This window comes from Talaromyces rugulosus, chromosome I (genome assembly GCF_013368755.1).
Source record: "Talaromyces rugulosus chromosome I, complete sequence".
NCBI classification, from domain to species: Eukaryota; Fungi; Ascomycota; class Eurotiomycetes; order Eurotiales; family Trichocomaceae; genus Talaromyces; species Talaromyces rugulosus.
In genome coordinates, this window is record NC_049561.1 from 3,195,671 (window position 1) to 3,210,888 (window position 15,218).

At 37.5% G+C, this 15,218-nt stretch overlaps 1 protein-coding gene across 1 annotated transcript; it reads left to right on the top strand.

Annotated features, from left to right (window-relative positions):
* Positions 1-2,777: 2,777 nt before the first annotated feature.
* TRUGW13939_01052 (uncharacterized protein) lies at positions 2,778-5,391 on the top strand (the record flags this gene model as incomplete). Its single annotated transcript, XM_035484258.1, has 3 exons — positions 2,778-3,305; positions 3,363-4,806; positions 4,859-5,391. 3 exons carry the CDS (start codon positions 2,778-2,780, stop codon positions 5,389-5,391), a joined length of 2,505 nt encoding a protein of 834 aa, XP_035340151.1.
* Between the last annotated feature and the right edge of the window lie 9,827 nt (positions 5,392-15,218).

Here is a 15,218-nt window from a genome sequence, read left to right on the forward strand (position 1 = left end):
TAGAGATGAGTACAGTAGAGGTAATATCCCTGGGGCATCTTCCATAGCGTCATCAATCTCTCTAAGCTTTAGGGCTTGGGAGGCGTCCTAGGTAGTAATTAGGAAAGAAGCCTCCTCAGTAATACCTTCCTATTTAGTCCATTCAGGGAAGAAAAGAGACATAATAATCTCTATACTAGAGAAACGCTTATAAAGTCACTAATAGACCTTTTAAAGCTTAAGGCACTCTAAGGAATCAGCCTAGTACTTCTTTCTACAGTTGCTATATTTAGTAGATATATATAGACATAGATGGCCTGTTTAGGCTTTATAGTCTAGCACATTACAGATATACTCTTAGGCTTTATAAGTACCAGTATACATAATACAAAGTGGTAATTAGGTGCCATAGCCTCTATAAATTCGGTAGCTAATACCACAGTATTAGGTGTAAACAGTGTCTTTACCCATTTTATGATAAAGGCTGGTAGGATGCCTATTGCCTTTAAAGTGTATATCTTAGACAAATAGTCTATAGACGTCATCTAGGCCTTTTATTATTATAATAATAATAAAGAAACGCTGTTTATTAGTCTAGATAGCCACTATTAACTTAATCTAGATAGGATTTCTTATTAGAATACATATGCCCCCTAATTCAATTTCTTCCCTAGCTAGGCCTAGTCCTAAGACACTATAATAGGCTACCGGTATTATATGCACCTTAATCTTATACTATTGTTAATCTACTTCCACTAAGATAACTGTAGGATCAACCCAGTGGCAGGTAGCCACTAATAGATCTTTATAGACTGATAATAGCAAGCCTATAGTGCTTCCTTAGTCTAATAAAGCTGAGATAGCCCCTAATTCAGTGTAATTAGTATCTATTACCCTAGCAAAGTTCAGGAAGCCTACCTAGATTAGATAGCAGTTAAGCTATAAAATAACATTAGCTTTAGACTTTCTAGAAGCAATACAGCTATTTTCACACCTAAATATAAGCCTGCAGTCTCCCTTATTACTTCCGTAAATAGGCTTCAGACTCTCTAGATCTATTTAGACTTTTAAAGACTGGTTCGGGGAATAAGCCCATTTTTTTATAACAATTTACTACTTCTAGACATTACTAACCACTATATCAGCCTACTAAGAACCTACTACGGGCTTCATCCTAAAAAATAGTTTTAATATCAGAGATAAGGCTCTACATAGCTCTATAGGCTTAGCGGCCTTATTCAGATTAGCTTAGGGACCATAGGTGACCTCTACAAACGTTATCCCCTAGGATAGCAAAGACTATCATAAGCCCTGGCGGTCGTCCCCTAACAATAAAGACTTTAGGAAATGGTTTAGAGCGTTCAGGAAAGCTTATTAAGCTTCTAAAATTAAGAAACAGCGCTCCAGAGCGCCTAATTAGTCTATGAAACACTGCTCTATAGCCTCTATCAAAGAGGTTATATAGGCCTTTATAACAGCTATCTCCACATGCAACACACTATTGCTGCTTGCAAAATAGCCTAATAAGGCCTGTTCCATATCCTTATAGGCTGGGCCGATTAGAGCCTTCATAAAGACTCTTTCTACCTCATCAAGGCTGTGTTCCTGTAGTCTCTTCCCTAGAGTTTTAGATGCTTCCTAGGAGCCTAGCACACTGCTTAAGAGGAAAAACAACTCCCTAAGGTTAATTTCCAGACTAGGCAAGAAGCCCTCACTCTAAGGGACTGTTACACTTGTCTTAGGGGGCGCTGGTGGTGCTGTCCCCGCTGGGGTGCCTATATAGGCCCCTACAGGGTTCACCAGACCTAGCGCCTGCCCCCCTGGGTCTAGGGGGTGGTTGTCGATATTAGGGAGTCCAGGGGCCATAGCGAAGCCCTGGATGTAGACTTCCGCATAAACCATTTTGGGTCGAAGGTCACGACCCAAAACCCAACCCGGTCTGGGTCTGGGTCGAAGCTTCATAACCCAGGCCCAACCCAGGCCCAGTCACTGGGGCCCCAGAAAACCCAGAAATAACCCATTTCGACCCAGTTCCGGCATAAATTATGGTATAATTATTTAAATTACACGCCGTCATTTTTCCCGTTTTGATGTTTACACTGAAATAGAACACTTTCTACCAGGAAATCAATGAAATCTTTAAGGAATTTCTTAAATATGAAAAGGGCATATCGAATTCACTGTTGCTTATCTTTTACAATGCCTCGTTCTACATGGAAAGGCCGTATCTACGGTGTGGTGGGAAAATGCGCATCTATCGTCGTACCGATGTAGTTATATATGTTAAACATATATTCACACATTATACATTTCTACATGAATCAAATAAATATTTCGGGGAATATTAGAATGTATTGAACTGTTTAAATGTTCTACTGTTGTCAGAATATCAAACCGTTCTATTGATAATTCCGACGCTTGTCAGAATACCTAGATATCTACATTTAAGTCGAAGGCTTCAACTTTGAAAGTAGGACGGGATGAATTTTTTTGGCTAGGCTTGGGGAAACTGGGGTGGGAATTGGGGTTTGACTGGGGTTTGACTGGGCCTTGACTGGGTTCTCTGGGTTGTCTCTGGGCTATTACTGGGTTATTACAGGGATAATGCATTAGGTCCACATAATATCAGTATACCAAACCAATGAATGAGAGGACAAGGATTCATTCCATCTGACATATCAATTAACTTGACTTTCTCATTTTTCTCATTTTTCTAATTGTAGTGCTTTTCCATCTCAGTATGTTATTCATATTTTCCCTTTACCTCTCCCCTTCGTGATGCTTACATATCTTTTGTCATGTCTCAAAGCCAGCTTTCCGACTTCACATCGTCACTTTATAGTGGAGATATTGATGATCTTCCATCTCTCTCAACGCAACAAATCACTCCATCCGCAAGTCATCATACAATTGATTCTGGCTTCCACCGGCCAGATGACCTCCTCGTTCCTCCTTCTTTGATACGTGTTGGACCTGATCGCCGGAATAGGTTTGTTCTCTACGACAAGATGTCACACAACGAGTTTATCGACTGGTGGTTACAGACGGACTATGGGCGGAAAAGAAAGATCAACTGGGATTCACATCGCCACACGGTGATCTGGAATAGCTACAACCAGGTTGCTGAGGGTGTAGATGGCACACCAAAGGTCATGTGCAAACGCTGTGGAAAGATTCTTGAGCATCCTTATTCCCTGAGTCTGAACAGTTCCGGCAAAGCGCAGTATCACGGCACATCAACAATCCAGAAACATCTGAAGACAGCTGGGTGCCTACGGTCGGAGAAGGGAAAGAAGGCAGAGATTACAAAGTTTCTCCAAAAAGAGGTATGTTTTAGACTGTGAAACGATACTTAGATACTAATCTATGGTATGTCTTCCTAGGGCGAAATCTCAGCAGATATACCCTTTTTACAAGAGGACTGGGAAGACGATATCTTGCAATTCCTGACTCTCAATCGGCTACCATTCCACCTCATCGAGCATCCATCATTTAAGCGGATTATCTACAAAGCGCGTTCTGCTCTTGTCGCTCCAGTGATCCCGTCTGCCGATACAATCCGTCGCCGATTAGGGAGCTTGGTCAAAGACCGGCAGCAGCGGGTTCTTCGTACGCTACCTGCTGGTTCAAAGATATCTATTGCGCTTGACTGTTGGACATCTCCATTCTCGCAGGCATTTATGGCGATCACTGGTTATTTTATCGACAGTGATTGGGTTTATCGTGAGGTGCTTCTTGGTTTTAAGCCACTTCACGGTACACATACGGGGTCTTACTTAAGTGGTGTTCTGATGGAAACCCTGGTAGAGAACAACATTGAAGATAGAGTGTTTGGGCTGACCACAGATAATGCATCAAACAATAAGGCATTAGCTGCGTCTCTCCAACAAGCTTTATCAGATGGTGTCATTATTACACGAATACCATGCCTTGCCCATGTTATCCAGCTCAGTCTTAATCAGCTTCTTGTTCGGATTAAGGCAGTTCCATCCAATGAATCCGCGGAGACAAAGTGGACAGAGAGTCAGTCCAGGCTGGTTCAAGAGAATGCGAAGCAATGTCAGATCTCTTCTACATTGAACAAAGTACGTTATCTTGCAATTTATATAAATGCAAGCCCCCAGCGCCGAGAGACATTCTACAATCTTCAGACAACAAACGTCAAGATTGTTCCCATCCAAGATGTGAAAACACGATGGAATTCTACATTTCTTATGCTTCGCCGGGCCAAACGGCTACGTGCTATCTTCTCTTTATTTTGTGCAGAGTATGACTGTGAGGAGATGCTACTTAGCGAGCACGAGTGGCGCCAAATTGACTATCTTCTCTGTATCACTGAGCCGTTCTTCGATTATACAACCCAGTTATCAAAGACTCGAGACGTCACTGCCCACTATGTGTTCAAGATTTACAACCGACTTTTTGATCATCTTGAGCGATCACAGACACAGCTACAACGGAAGCGTGTCCCATGGAAGAAACAAATGCTGGACGCACTGGACGCTGGACGGACCAAGCTTGATGAGTACTACGCTCAAACCGATACTATTCGAGGGCATATCTATGCCGTCAGTACGATGCTTGCACCAGTGAATAAATTTAGATTCTTTCTCTCTAGCGATTGGGATCAGAAGTGGCGAGATATCTATCGCAACGCCTTTCAGCAAGCCCTCATCCCATACCAAGCGCAAGTAAAAAGTCAAAGCCAGGATGCATACAGCTCTCACACTGCAGCTCAACCAAGCTCAAGGCTGGAGGAGATGCTTGATGGAAAGGATATACAGCCACGAGCGATGACTGATGAAATTAGTCAATATCTTGATAGTGGTCAGTGATTATCCACTACCTATGTATTGCTAGTTCACTAATCTTAAACTAGATACTGTTTCTGTTGGGCCACTTATCTTTTGGAAAGAGCATCAATATCGCTTTCCAGCTATTGCCGCCCTTGCGCGAGATGCGCTCTCCTTCCCAGCCACTGGTGCAGGAGTGGAACGCCTCTTTAATACTGCTCGAGATGTTTGTCACTATCGTCGTGGGAGAATGAAGACCGAGACGATTGAGGAGTTGATGATGTTTCTTTGTACATCCAAATTCGATATAGAGGCACAGGAAGCAAAGCTTCTTGAAAAATTCTTCTCACAGGATGAGCTTGAGGCGGCGAAAGAAGAAAGGGAAGAGAAGCTTAACAAGGATGAGATCAATCCAATTAGTGATACAGAGGAGCAAGAGGATGAGCTAGAAAATGGACCAGAGAATGAAATGGAGGATATAGGACTAGATACGACTTCCTTATCTGCTGCTGAACCAGATAGTCCAGGCTCACCGTCATTACCACCAACCTGTACACAGACACGGGTATCAGGGCGGAAACGTAAGAGCCGGGAAGATGATATATTTGAATATCATTAGTTAAATATGTAAATTCTAAATAAAGGCTTTTCTTTTACCTTTTTTCCTAATAAATCTGTAAAGTAAATACTCAAAAATACAACTACAAAATGCATAAGTTATGCAATTAGAATTCTTGGTATATTTGTTATGTTTGTAACCCAATTTGGGGCCCCAGGCCCAGTACTGGGTTACCCAGTCCAACCCAGACCCATTACTGGGTCGACATGTTTGACCCAAAACCCAACCCAGTCTGGGTTGGGTCTGGGTTGGGTCTGGGTTTTACTGGGTCGTGCGGAAGACTACCTGGATGCCTTCCAGTAGCATTGAATTTCAAAAGGTTGATTTTTGATTTTCCCGGCGGGTAAAAAATTAACTATATAGTTAACAGAGTAAGACTATACTAAGAAACTATATTAATAATATAGTTAAGTAGAGCTTGACTATATTTACTATATTTAAGATTAACTATATAAAGATACTTATTTACTATTATATATCTAGCTTATTATATTTTATTCTTTTAAATAAATAATATACTATTATTACTCTTTAATATACTTTATAGTCTATTATTATAATAGTACTCTACTTATCTTAGGATTGCTTTATATAATCTTCTCATCTTGTCTTCTGTTAGCAGAATACCCACCCCGATTCACATCTTGGTGACGAGTTGTTGAACCGATTGACAATATTCCTCTAAAAACTTATATTATTGGGTTTATTGGGTGTTTAGAGTTTTAATAATTATAAAGTACTTAAGAGTCTAGTGATCTGATAAGATATTAAAGAACTTCTATTTTCTTAGTCTAATTAATTTAGACTTTTATTTCTTTAAAGTCTTTATTACTGCTAGTAGTTCTTTATTATAGATATTGTAATTATGTTTAGCTAGGGTTATTAATGTAGAGTAATATACAATTAGATATTATTTCTTATTTTTATATAGTTAAGATAGGACTACAGCTATTACTCTATCTAACGCGTTTATTTCTATATAGATGTCATAAGAATCGTGAACGCTCGGCCAATCGATAAGTAGCGGACGCTACTTACATAAGCAAGCTGCCTGAAACTCCTATGGAGTAGACTTGTTAATTACAGAAATAAAGATAGAAGTGACTATACAGGAACTCATATAATCTGAATAATGTAGATGCACTGGTTTAGTGAAGATACATCGAGTGAACATACACTTAAATAATATAGCTGCACCATTTCAGTGCAAATACACTTAGTATAGGACTACCTACTCCATACAAGTATACTTAGTGTAGATATATTCTAACAGTGCATATACACTATACTGGTGAAAATATATTATAGTATATGACTGCATAGTTAATAGAGTGAGACTATACTAAGGAACTATATTAATAACATAGTTAAGTAGAGCTTAACTATACTTATTATATTTAGAATTAACTATATAAAAATATTTATTTACTATTATATATCTAGTTTATTATATTTTATTTTTTTAAGTAAATAACATACTATTATTACTTTTTAATATATTTTGCAGTCTATCATTATAATAATACTCTACTTATCCTAAGATTACCTTATATAACATTCTTATTTTATCTTCTGTTAGCAGAATATCTATCCTAATTCATATCTTAGTGACAAGTTATTGAACTGATTGACAATAAAACACCCTCATAACACAAAGTTTTAAAAACTAAATAAACAATTAAATCTTATTAACAAGCTAATCATAATAGAAAATAGCAATACACCAGCAGCAGAACTAGTAACTCTATATCTATCTGCAAGACAAGCAAGACCAGTTAATCAAGATAATAATAATAAACCCAATAAACAAACTCAGTAAAGATTTACTATATTAGAAAGAGTTATTAATTAAATAAATAAATATATCTAAAGACTATAAACTATAATTACTAAAAAAAATGATTATATTAACTAACTTGAAGCTTAAGTCATAGCTATACTATCTAGCGAAGCTAGAACAACCAGCAATAAAATTAAATTATTAAAATCTATAATCTTTAACAGAACTAGATCTAAGTTGAAAACATTTTTAGTTAATATAGAAATATATATTAAAGCTAACCAGATTACTAATAATAAAAAGAAAATAATCTTTATAGTATTATACTTTACTGATATAACAGCAGAATAAATATAATTATTATTATTATTATTTAATCAAATTTAACGTCTATACCGAGCCCTAGGCTATGACAGACAGCGATTCGTGTGGATTAGGCCTGCTTATAGGGGTTGCCCCCCATAAGCCGGTGCCTCTACCCCCATTGGATCCAGGCTTTTAAGGTATCTTACACTTTCCTTACCCTATGCCGCTTATATGCGCAGGATGATTCGGGGGCTTATAATAGGTGGCAACCACTACCCCCTTTTTATGGCCATTAATGTTTAGGTGTTGCCTATAATAGTGGGCCGCCTCTACCCACTATCCTTCCCCCTCTCGCTCTCCCTTATCCAGGGCCTTAATGCCCTAATTATCAGTCTTATAGGCCTGCTTCTAGGCTTATTAGTTATTCTCTTGCTCTCTAATAGCCTCTATAAATGCCAGTAGCGCTGTAATGGCCTTTGGATTCTAGAATAAGTGTGCTTTGGGGCACTGCTCGCTATCCTGTGGGGTCTTTACCCCCGCTTTAGCCAAGCTGGCATATAGTTTTTCTTACTAGTAGCACCACTGTCGACAGTTTATAAAAAGGTGTTTTACTGTCTTAGTCCCCCTAGAGTATCCTAAGCAATTAAAGAAATCTTAGGCCTTAATTCAGTACAGATAGGCCCCAATTAGGGTATAGCTAGTCTTAAATTAATAATACCGCCGTGTTAGATACTTAGAGGTGCTTATTACTATTAGATCAAACTTCCATTCCTAAAAAGATTAATAGATCTAGTCTATCTATTAAATATATCTTGCAAGCTTTACAATAAGCTAGTTAGTCTTAATAGCATTATAAGTCTTAATACATACCCGCTAGGTATAAGCCAGTAAGATACCTGAGTACTTACCTATACAGAGCCTCCCTACAGCTTTCTTAGCGGCCTTATCGGCCTCCTCATTATCTAGAACCCCTTTATGGCCTAGCACCCAACATATAGTAACCCTGCGGCCGATGGTCTATAGTTCCCTAGCTAGGTCGTGTGCCCGCAGCGCTAGGGCTTATCCTAGGCTAGGCCAGGTATACTGGAGCCTGCTTATAGCGGCCTAGACATCTAAAAATACCCTAATTGGCCCTATAAGATTCTCTACCAGCGCCCACTCTAGGGCTTTGACTACTCCTATTAGTTCTGTATCAAAGACTTCGAAGCCTGCGTCTAAAAGAGCTAGACGCAACCTCTAGAAGCTAATAAATAGCTTATAAGCTACTATAGCGCCTATACATTGATCATCTAACCTAGAACTATCTAAGTAAAGGTCGGTGTTCCCTATCCTACTTAGAAGATCTAAGGCTAATTGTATAATGGTTTCAGAGGAGTCTATCCTAAAATCTAGTAGTATAAACCTATTACCAGGCTCTATTGTACGCTTAAAGCCTTAGAAAGGATCGGTGGTCAAGGCCTCTTGTAGCCTGCGGGCCAGGCCTATACCCAGCTTCCAGGGGTCTTGGTGGATTGGTATTGCCCAAGCTTGGTCTTCTAGTAGCTGCTCTCTAGATTATACATAGACGTCTCTCTTCCTAAATATTATAGAGAGTATTTCTACTACTGGATGCCCTTAGAGAAGTCTTAGAAGTCTCAGGGCATACCACCGCTATTTACTATCTAATAGGGCCTCTGCTGGTTCCAGAGCTGCCTCCCTTATAAGCAGTCTTAACAGGATGGACTTCAGTATATCTATAACTGCCCAGGCCTGGTTATTAATTAGGTCCTATAGTCTTTCTAGGCAGTTCTTTTACCTATATTATCAAAGCTTAGCCTTATAAAGCGCCACTGACTGCGTGATAGCCTTTTAGATTCGTTATACTAGGTTTAAAAGAAGCCTCTAGGCCTTGTATAATACCTATACTCGTCTTTCAGTATTTTGACTTTTTTGCAGGCAGTACTTATAGTGGACTTTAAGGATAAGCTTTGGATTTAATAAAATCCTTAACCACTGGATAGCTATTAAGAAGAATGCCATTAAAGCGTCTTCTATCTGTATCTTAGCTTTTTGGACCTGATTTTTATGTTCTCTACTAGTGGTCTTAGAGAATAGGATAGCCTCTATCTTTTTAGGGTTAAATTTGATGCTATCTGCCAGTCCCTACTCAATAGTAGCTTTTGCTGCTGCTTCTAGCTATCTACAGATTTTAGAGACTAAGCTTCCTTAGGCTACTAGGTCTATGTCATCAGTATAGAACAGGACCTTGATTCCTAGCATCTGCTATTCTATAGCCTAAAACACACCCTAGATATAAATAAAAAAAAGGATTAAGAAGACCAGTAAGTCCTAGAACAGCTTTAAATTAATAAGCTGTTCAGGGGCTTTATAATCATTAATTATAAGACTGACCTTTTTATTTATAAGGAAGGATAAGGTCTACTTTATAAGGTTATTATCTAGGCCTACAGCTTCTATAGCCTCACTAAGCTTATAGAGGTTAATATAGTTGAAAGCCCCTATAACATTAATAAAAATAGTGCTTGTAAGAAGCTTTTAAGTCTATCCCTTGTATACTATTTACACAAGGTAGGCCATTATATTAATAGCCCTATAGCCCTGCCTGTACTCCATTTATCTAGAATATAAAGTCTTTTAAGCCTTATACCAGTCTGCTATAAAGCCTGTAGCCAGCTTCTTAATAATTTTGTTTAGGCAGCTAAGTAAGCTTATCACCTTCTAGGCCTTTACTTAGATGTAATTAGGCTTTCCTAGCTTCTGAAGTAGGATGTTTTTAGTGGTCTTTTAGGCCCCTAGGTATATCTCAAGCCAAAAGCACTGTCTAGCTATCCCTATAATTTAGGATAAGTCTAGTGCCCAGAGTAGCCAGTATACTTTAAAATTAAGCCTATTAGTCCCTAGAGCTTTCTTAATACTCTAGCTGAATAGGGCCTGATATACCCACTCTAGTATTATAAACATATAGGCCTGTCCACCTGGCAACTCCCTAAAAGAGGAGCTACAGGAGGCGTTAAGAAATACTATTTTCCTAATTAAAGCTTCTTTATCAGCTATAGTAGTGGCAGGGGAAGCCTCTAGATCCAGGCCTTAGAGTGCTGAGGTAATGGAATTAGTCCGTGGCTTAGTATATTGTAGGGCTATTTAACACCTATTAGGATCTTCTAGAGAAGGCTTTTCTAGGTTATTTCTAGGGCCTTTGGGAAAAGGGTTCCCAGTGGGGTTAGAACCCTTTTTCCACTCTTCCTTCTTCCCAGGGCCTCTTTTAGCAAGGAAGACCTTCTAGCAGGTCCTTTTAGCCGCCTTTATTTTATAGTAATAAGCGGTTCTTATAGTCTTAAATTTGGTGTTAGTACAGGCATAAGCCTGTCACCACTTACAGGCTGCAGTCTATAAGCTCTAGGTTTACTGTAGCTCTAGCTTTCATCACCGCTTAGAGCGTGCACAAAGCTGTACTGCTTTGGTATGCCTATCGAGTATGCTGGTTAGGGTATCCTACACCCAATTAGCCTCTTTAACAAGGTCTTCCTTGGTACATTAATCACTAAGAGGAGAGTAGCCTACAGCCTCTGAGGTCTAAGCTACTGTAGCCAGCTTTAAGGCTTCCTTGTTTACCTACAGAACTTCTATCTGCCACCTAGTAATCTCCCTAGAGATTCCTCCTAGAGAGGGTTCTAGGGCTTTCCAGGCTAGGACGATAAGCTCATAGTTAGATATTATAAACTTATCCTTATCCACCTCCCAAACTTGCAGAGGCCCTAGGGTTGACGAGGATAACACTAAATCAATAATTAACACCCCCTCGGTCTTCTTATAGCATGTGGCCTCCCCCAGTAAGTTATTAATATATAGTGAGTGCCGCTCTATAAGCTGTTCTAAAGGCTTAGCATTAACCTAGTCCTTGGCTAGTGAGTTCCATGAAGGGCTATAGACGTTGAAATCACCCACTAATAGGCATCTATCTACTATAAGTAGATCCTAGTCTGCGTCTTTGATAGCCTAGTATTATCTAGAAAAGGCCCTTTATCACTAGTAACTGGCCCTAATCCACATATTATAATAGTTAACTATTCTAATACGTCAGGGGGCATGCCTGCTAATTATTAATATTTCCTATATGTCTAGGGCCTGTAAATAGAGATGGTCTACTAAATTAATGCAGTTCTCAATCTTAACCACCCCTATAAAGTCTTTATAGATAGCTATAAATATCTATTGATCCCACTCCTCCTTCTCTAGCCAGTACAGCAGATAGCCTAGATAGAAGAAGTTATAAATAATATAAGGCTCTTACAGATATATAATATCTATTTACTATTTTATCTCCACTTCTAGAGCTTCTAAGATTACAAGGTAGGTATGGCCGCAATTATATTGAATAATCAACATTAATAGAGGCTGTAGCTCCAGATGTTAGTATTAGACATAAGGATGAATACAGTAAAGGTGATATCTCTAAAGCATCTTCTATAGCATTATCAACCTCCCTAAGCTTTGGGGCTTAGGGGGCGTCCTGGGTAATAATTAGAAAAAAAGCCTCCTTAATAACGTTTTTCTATTTAGTCTATTCAAGAGAGAGAGGGGGCATAACAATCTCTATACTAAGGAAGTGCTTATGGAGTCACTGGCAGGCCTTCTGAAGCTTAGGACACTTTAGGGAATTAGCTTGGTGTTTTCTTTTATAGTTGCCACATTTAGTGGGTACATATAGATATAGATAGCCTGTTTAGGCTCTGCAGTCTAGCATATTATAGATATACTTTTGGACTTCATAAATGTCAGCATACACAGTATAGAGTAGTGGTTAGGTGCTATAGCTTCTATAAATTTAATAGTTAATACCATAGTATTAGATATAAACAGTATCTTTACCCACTTTGTGATAGGGACTGATAAGGTGTTTGTTGCCCTTAAAGTATACACTTTAGACAAGTAGCCTATAGACATCATCTAGGCCTTCTACTATTATAATAATAGTAGAGAAACGCTATTTATTAATCTGAATAGCTGTTATTAGCTTAATCCAGATAAGGTTTTTTATTAAAATGCATATACTCTTTAATTCAATTTCTTCTTTAGCTAGATCTAGCCTTAAGGCGCTATAGCGAGCTATTAGCACTATATATATCTTAATCTTGTACTACTATTAGTCTGTTTCCACTAAAATGACTACAGGGTTGATCTAGTGGCAGATAGCCACTAATAGATCCTTATAGGCTAGTAATAGCAAGCCTATAGTACTTCTTTAGTTCAATAGAGCTGAGATAGCCCTTAATTCAGTGTAATTGGCGTCTATTACCCTGGTGAAGTTTAGGAAGCCTGTCTAGACTAGGCAGTGGTTAAGCTGCAAGATAATATTGACTTTAGACTTTCTAAAAGCAGTATAGCTATTTTCACATCTAAATATAAGCCTACGGTCTCCTTTATTACTTCTGCGAATAGACTTCAGGCTTCTTAGATCCATTTAGACTTTTAAGGGCTAGTTTAGGGAGTAAGCCTATTTTTTTATAATAATTTACCACTCTTAGGCATTGTTAGCCGCTATATTGGCCTACTAAAGGCCTGCTGTGGGCTTTACTCCAGAGGGTGGTTTTAATATTAAGAATAAGACTCTACATAGCTCTATGGGCTTAGCAGCCCTATTTGGGTTAGCTTAGGGACCATAGACGATTTCTGCAAACGTCGTCCCCTAGGATGGCAGAGGCTATTGTGGGCCCTGGTGGTCGCTCTCTGACGATAGAGGCTTTAGGAGGTGGTTTAGGGTATTTGGAGAGGCCTGTTAAGCTTTTAAGATTGAGAAATAGTGCTTTAGAGTACTTAATTAGTCTATAAGGCGCTGCTTTATAGCCTTTACTAAAGAGATTATATAGGTCTTTATAGTGGCTATCTCCGCGTATAGCGCGCTATTGCTGCTTATAAAATAGCTTAATAAAGCCTGTTTTATATCTTTGTAGGCTAGGCTGATTAGGGTCTTTATAGGGACTCTTTCTATTTTATCAAGGCTGTGTTCCTGTAGTCTCTTCCCTAGAGTTTTAGGTGCTTCTTAGAAGCCTGGTATACTGCTTAGGGAGGAAAACAATTCCCTAGGGTTAATTTCTAGGCTAGGCAAGAAGCCCTTGCTCTAAGGAATTGTTACACTTGCCTCAGGGGGCGCTGGTAGTGCTGTTCCCGCTGGGGTGCCTATATAGGCCCCTACGGGGTTCACCAGACCTAGCGCCTGCCCCCCTGGGTCTAGGGGGTGGTTGTCGATATTGGGGAGTCCAGGGGCCATAGCGAAGCCCTGGATGCCTTCCAGTAGCATTGAATTTCAAAAGGTTGATTTTTGATTTTCCCGGCGGGTTAGAATAAATATAATCTATACTAAGTAAATTATATACTACTAATAAAAATAGTTAGAAAACTATTACTAAAGAACTATTTTCGAACTATAGTATATTCAAATAGAAACTTAGAAAAGTGTTTAAAAATATTAATAAGCTATAGACTATAAAAAGATAATTAAGATATTTATAATAGACTAGATCTATTTAGTAATTAGTAATTAAATTCTAATAGATAGTAACACCACTATACTATAATAATATTATTTAAATCATAATCTTTGAGAATATGCTTAAAGAAGAAATCTAGACAAAACTTATTAAACTTAACTAACCTAACAACATTAATAGATTTATTAAGATGGTAGTTAAGATTAATAATAAACTGTTCAAGATTAAGCAGAAGCGACAGAAGTTTCAGAGATAGAAGAAAATTAGAGAATTCCTTTAGTATATCAATATATCAGTAAAATAAGGAATTCAGTACAATAAAGACGGTAATATTAAGATATAGCTTAATAATATAATTAATAAAAAAGAAATAGCTAAATATAAAGAAAATAAAGCTTATTATAAGTATAAATAAAAAAAGCACTTTATATAACAGTGCTAATTAAGGTAAAACAGACAGAACAGTAACATCAGCCCTTAGAAAATAATAATAGTCTATTAATAAATTATGGTTATACACCAGATAATTATAATCTTCTTAGATAATAAAAAAGAAGAATTAGAAAATAAATAAGTTAATAAAGTCAAGAACTTCTAGAGACCAATATTGAAAAAAGAAATATATAATATACTTAAGAATTTTAAGCTAGAAGATAGCTTTAGACAATCTAAAAAACATCTTAGATAGAGTTCAGAAAAGGAACTATTCTAGGAAAAAGATACTAATCTAAAAAAAGTATAACCTTATCTATAATAAGATTAAAAGAAAGGACTAATTAGAGAATTTTATAAAAAAAACCAATATAGTAAAACTATTAGATAGCGTATTAATAATCTTTTATTAAAAAGTGAAAGCCAACATCCTCTAATATTTTGAGATAGTGGAAAAGATAAGGAAGTTAACTATAAAGACTTAGATTAAGAATTAGATATCTTATAATAATCACAGTTAACAAGAATAACTAATCTTAGAAAAAACACTGCAAAAGCGATTAACTAAATAAATGAAATAATTAGATTATTCTAGAAACAACTACTAATTATAAAGAAAGAATAGGATTTAGTCCTAGGAACTAACATAACAGTTCTAAGAATAAGAATTAAAATTCTAGAAATAAGCAAAGAAAAACCAGAAATAGATAATAAAGACTCTAAAATAATAAAGAAATTCCTTGAAATCAACTACAAAGAACCAAAATAAGAATATAGTTATAAACCACCTAAATCAGTATATTAAGAAGACTCTATTCAGA